This window comes from Procambarus clarkii, chromosome 11, assembly GCF_040958095.1.
Source record: "Procambarus clarkii isolate CNS0578487 chromosome 11, FALCON_Pclarkii_2.0, whole genome shotgun sequence".
NCBI classification, from domain to species: Eukaryota; Metazoa; Arthropoda; class Malacostraca; order Decapoda; family Cambaridae; genus Procambarus; species Procambarus clarkii.
In genome coordinates, this window is record NC_091160.1 from 47998059 (window position 1) to 48000294 (window position 2236).

A 2236-nucleotide genomic window follows, 5' to 3' on the forward strand; every position below is an offset into this window, starting at 1 on the left:
CAAGTGTAGATAGTAGGTATAGGTGGTGGTGCAAGTGTAGATAGTAGGTATAGGTGGTGGTGCAAGTGTAGATAGTGGGTATAGGTGGTGGTGCAAGTGTAGATAGTGGGTATAGGTGGTGGTGCAAGTGTAGATAGTAGGTATAGGTGGTGGTGCAAGTGTAGATAGTAGGTATAGGTGGTGGTGCAAGTGTAGATAGTGGGTATAGGTGGTGGTGCAAGTGGCGTACTCAGGTGGGTTGGACTGTGGAAAAATAGATTTGGTCAAGTGCACTTGGGTGTTGACGACATCACGTTAGTCCAGTGGGTGGTGGAGTGAGTCCAGTGGGTGGTGGAATGAGTCCAGTGGGCGGTGAGCTTAAAGCAGTGTCCAGTGAATTTTGAACAGTGAGTGGTGGAGTTGAGGCCAGTGCAAGGTGGGCTCAGATCGTTGATTAGAGGCAGTCTTCGGGCCTCATACAGTAAGGTGAAGAAGGGTTGGTGCTGAAGAGCAAGGATCCTGTGCAGGTCTCAACGGTGGCTGGCTGGCCGACGGTGTGACAGTTGAAGTACTGCTGGTAACACGTCGTGCACATGGGGAAGAGTCCCACAGCCGTGCACGTCATGGACTCCTGGCAGTCTGGAGAAGGTGGGTCCATACCTCCCCCGCTACACAGTATATTACAAGGGGCGCCGACCACACACTGACCCACGGCTACATCAAAAGTGCCCCCTGAGGGACAAGAGAAGTGATATTTTTCTTCAGCCGGTCCCGCCTCAGGGCACATATAGAACTTGTGGCAGTCGTAGGGGTCAGCAATCTCCGCTATGCCACCCTGGCAGTACGCATAACACAGGTCGCCGCAACACACAGTTTCGTCCTTAACGCAAGTCTCGCCGCTAAAATAAGGTCTGTCAGCGGGACAATCATAGGGTCCAGTAATGTTGCCAGCTGAGCAAATGTAATAGATGCTGCAGTCTTTTGGGTCAGAGATCTTGTCCAGGCTCCCGTTACATGTTAAATGGCAAGGTAATGGCATGCAGGCAGAGTAACAAGAGTCGCCAGTAACACAATCAAATACTGTTGGGTCGAAATAATTACCACTGTCACACGGTATAGAAACATCTGAGGGAATACCGTCCCCCAAACAAATGTAATAATTATTGCAGTTCAAAGGATCCTCAACCAAATCCATCGGTTTCTTGCCGCTGCAATCCGGTTCACAAGCAGAGGGGACCTCAGCGACGCAGAGCAGCGCCGCCACCCACGCCACCTGCAGCAGACACCCGCAATGTTAAAAAAAAAACGGAAACTCAGCATATTCTTTTTTGGTGTCCAGAAATAAATACTCATTAGCATTGTTTGAGTTAGCAACACACACACAACACACTCCAAAATAAATGATAAACATACATATGGAGCAGAATACCACAAACTGTTTCAGAGACCCATCACAGACATAAAAACTATCATAATATATATGTGTGTGTCCTCTCCTTCTACTGTTTCTATCTGTTAATTTTTTTCTTATGTCTATTGCCCCATACGAGGCAGCTCCTTTTTAGCTGTGCAACTGTACTTGCACGGTACTCAAGGCAAGAACAAACAGACAAAAAGATAAACAAGAATAAATTTAGTTTAAAAAGGAATAAACGTGGAGAAAGTTATTTGCATAAACAGATCTAACCAGACATACATAATTCGAGATACAATCAAAGACAAGGACATAGAGACATACAGAAATTGAAATAAGTTTATTGAGGTAAAATACACACAAAGGGATGAGGTAGCTCAAGCTATTCTCACCCCGTAAGACATACAGAGACATGGCAAGACATACGGAGACTCGGAAAGGCATACACAGGCATACAGAGACACAGAAATGCATACATACAGAGACACAGAAAAGCATACATAGACATACAGAAACTCAGAAAGGCATACAAGGGCATACAGAGACACAGAAAGGCATACAAGGGTATACACTGACTCAGAAAGGCATACACACACACATAGAGACTCAGAAAAGAATACACATACATACAAAGACTCAGAAAGGCATAAACAGACATACAGAGACTCGGAAAGGCATACACAGACATACAAAGACTTAAAAAGGCATACACAGGCATACAGACACAGAAAGGCATACACAGACATACGGATACAGAGAAAGGCATACACAGACATACGGATACAGAGAAAGGCATACACAGACATGCAGAGACACAGAAAGGCATACACAGACATACAGAGA

At 45.6% G+C, this 2236-nt stretch overlaps 1 protein-coding gene across 1 annotated transcript; it reads right to left on the reverse strand.

The window, feature by feature from the left end:
• Positions 1-433: 433 nt before the first annotated feature.
• On the reverse strand, positions 434-1174 carry LOC138363723 (peritrophin-48-like). The gene has a single exon (XM_069323114.1). It carries the CDS (start codon positions 1172-1174, stop codon positions 434-436), a length of 741 nt encoding a protein of 246 aa, XP_069179215.1.
• Between the last annotated feature and the right edge of the window lie 1062 nt (positions 1175-2236).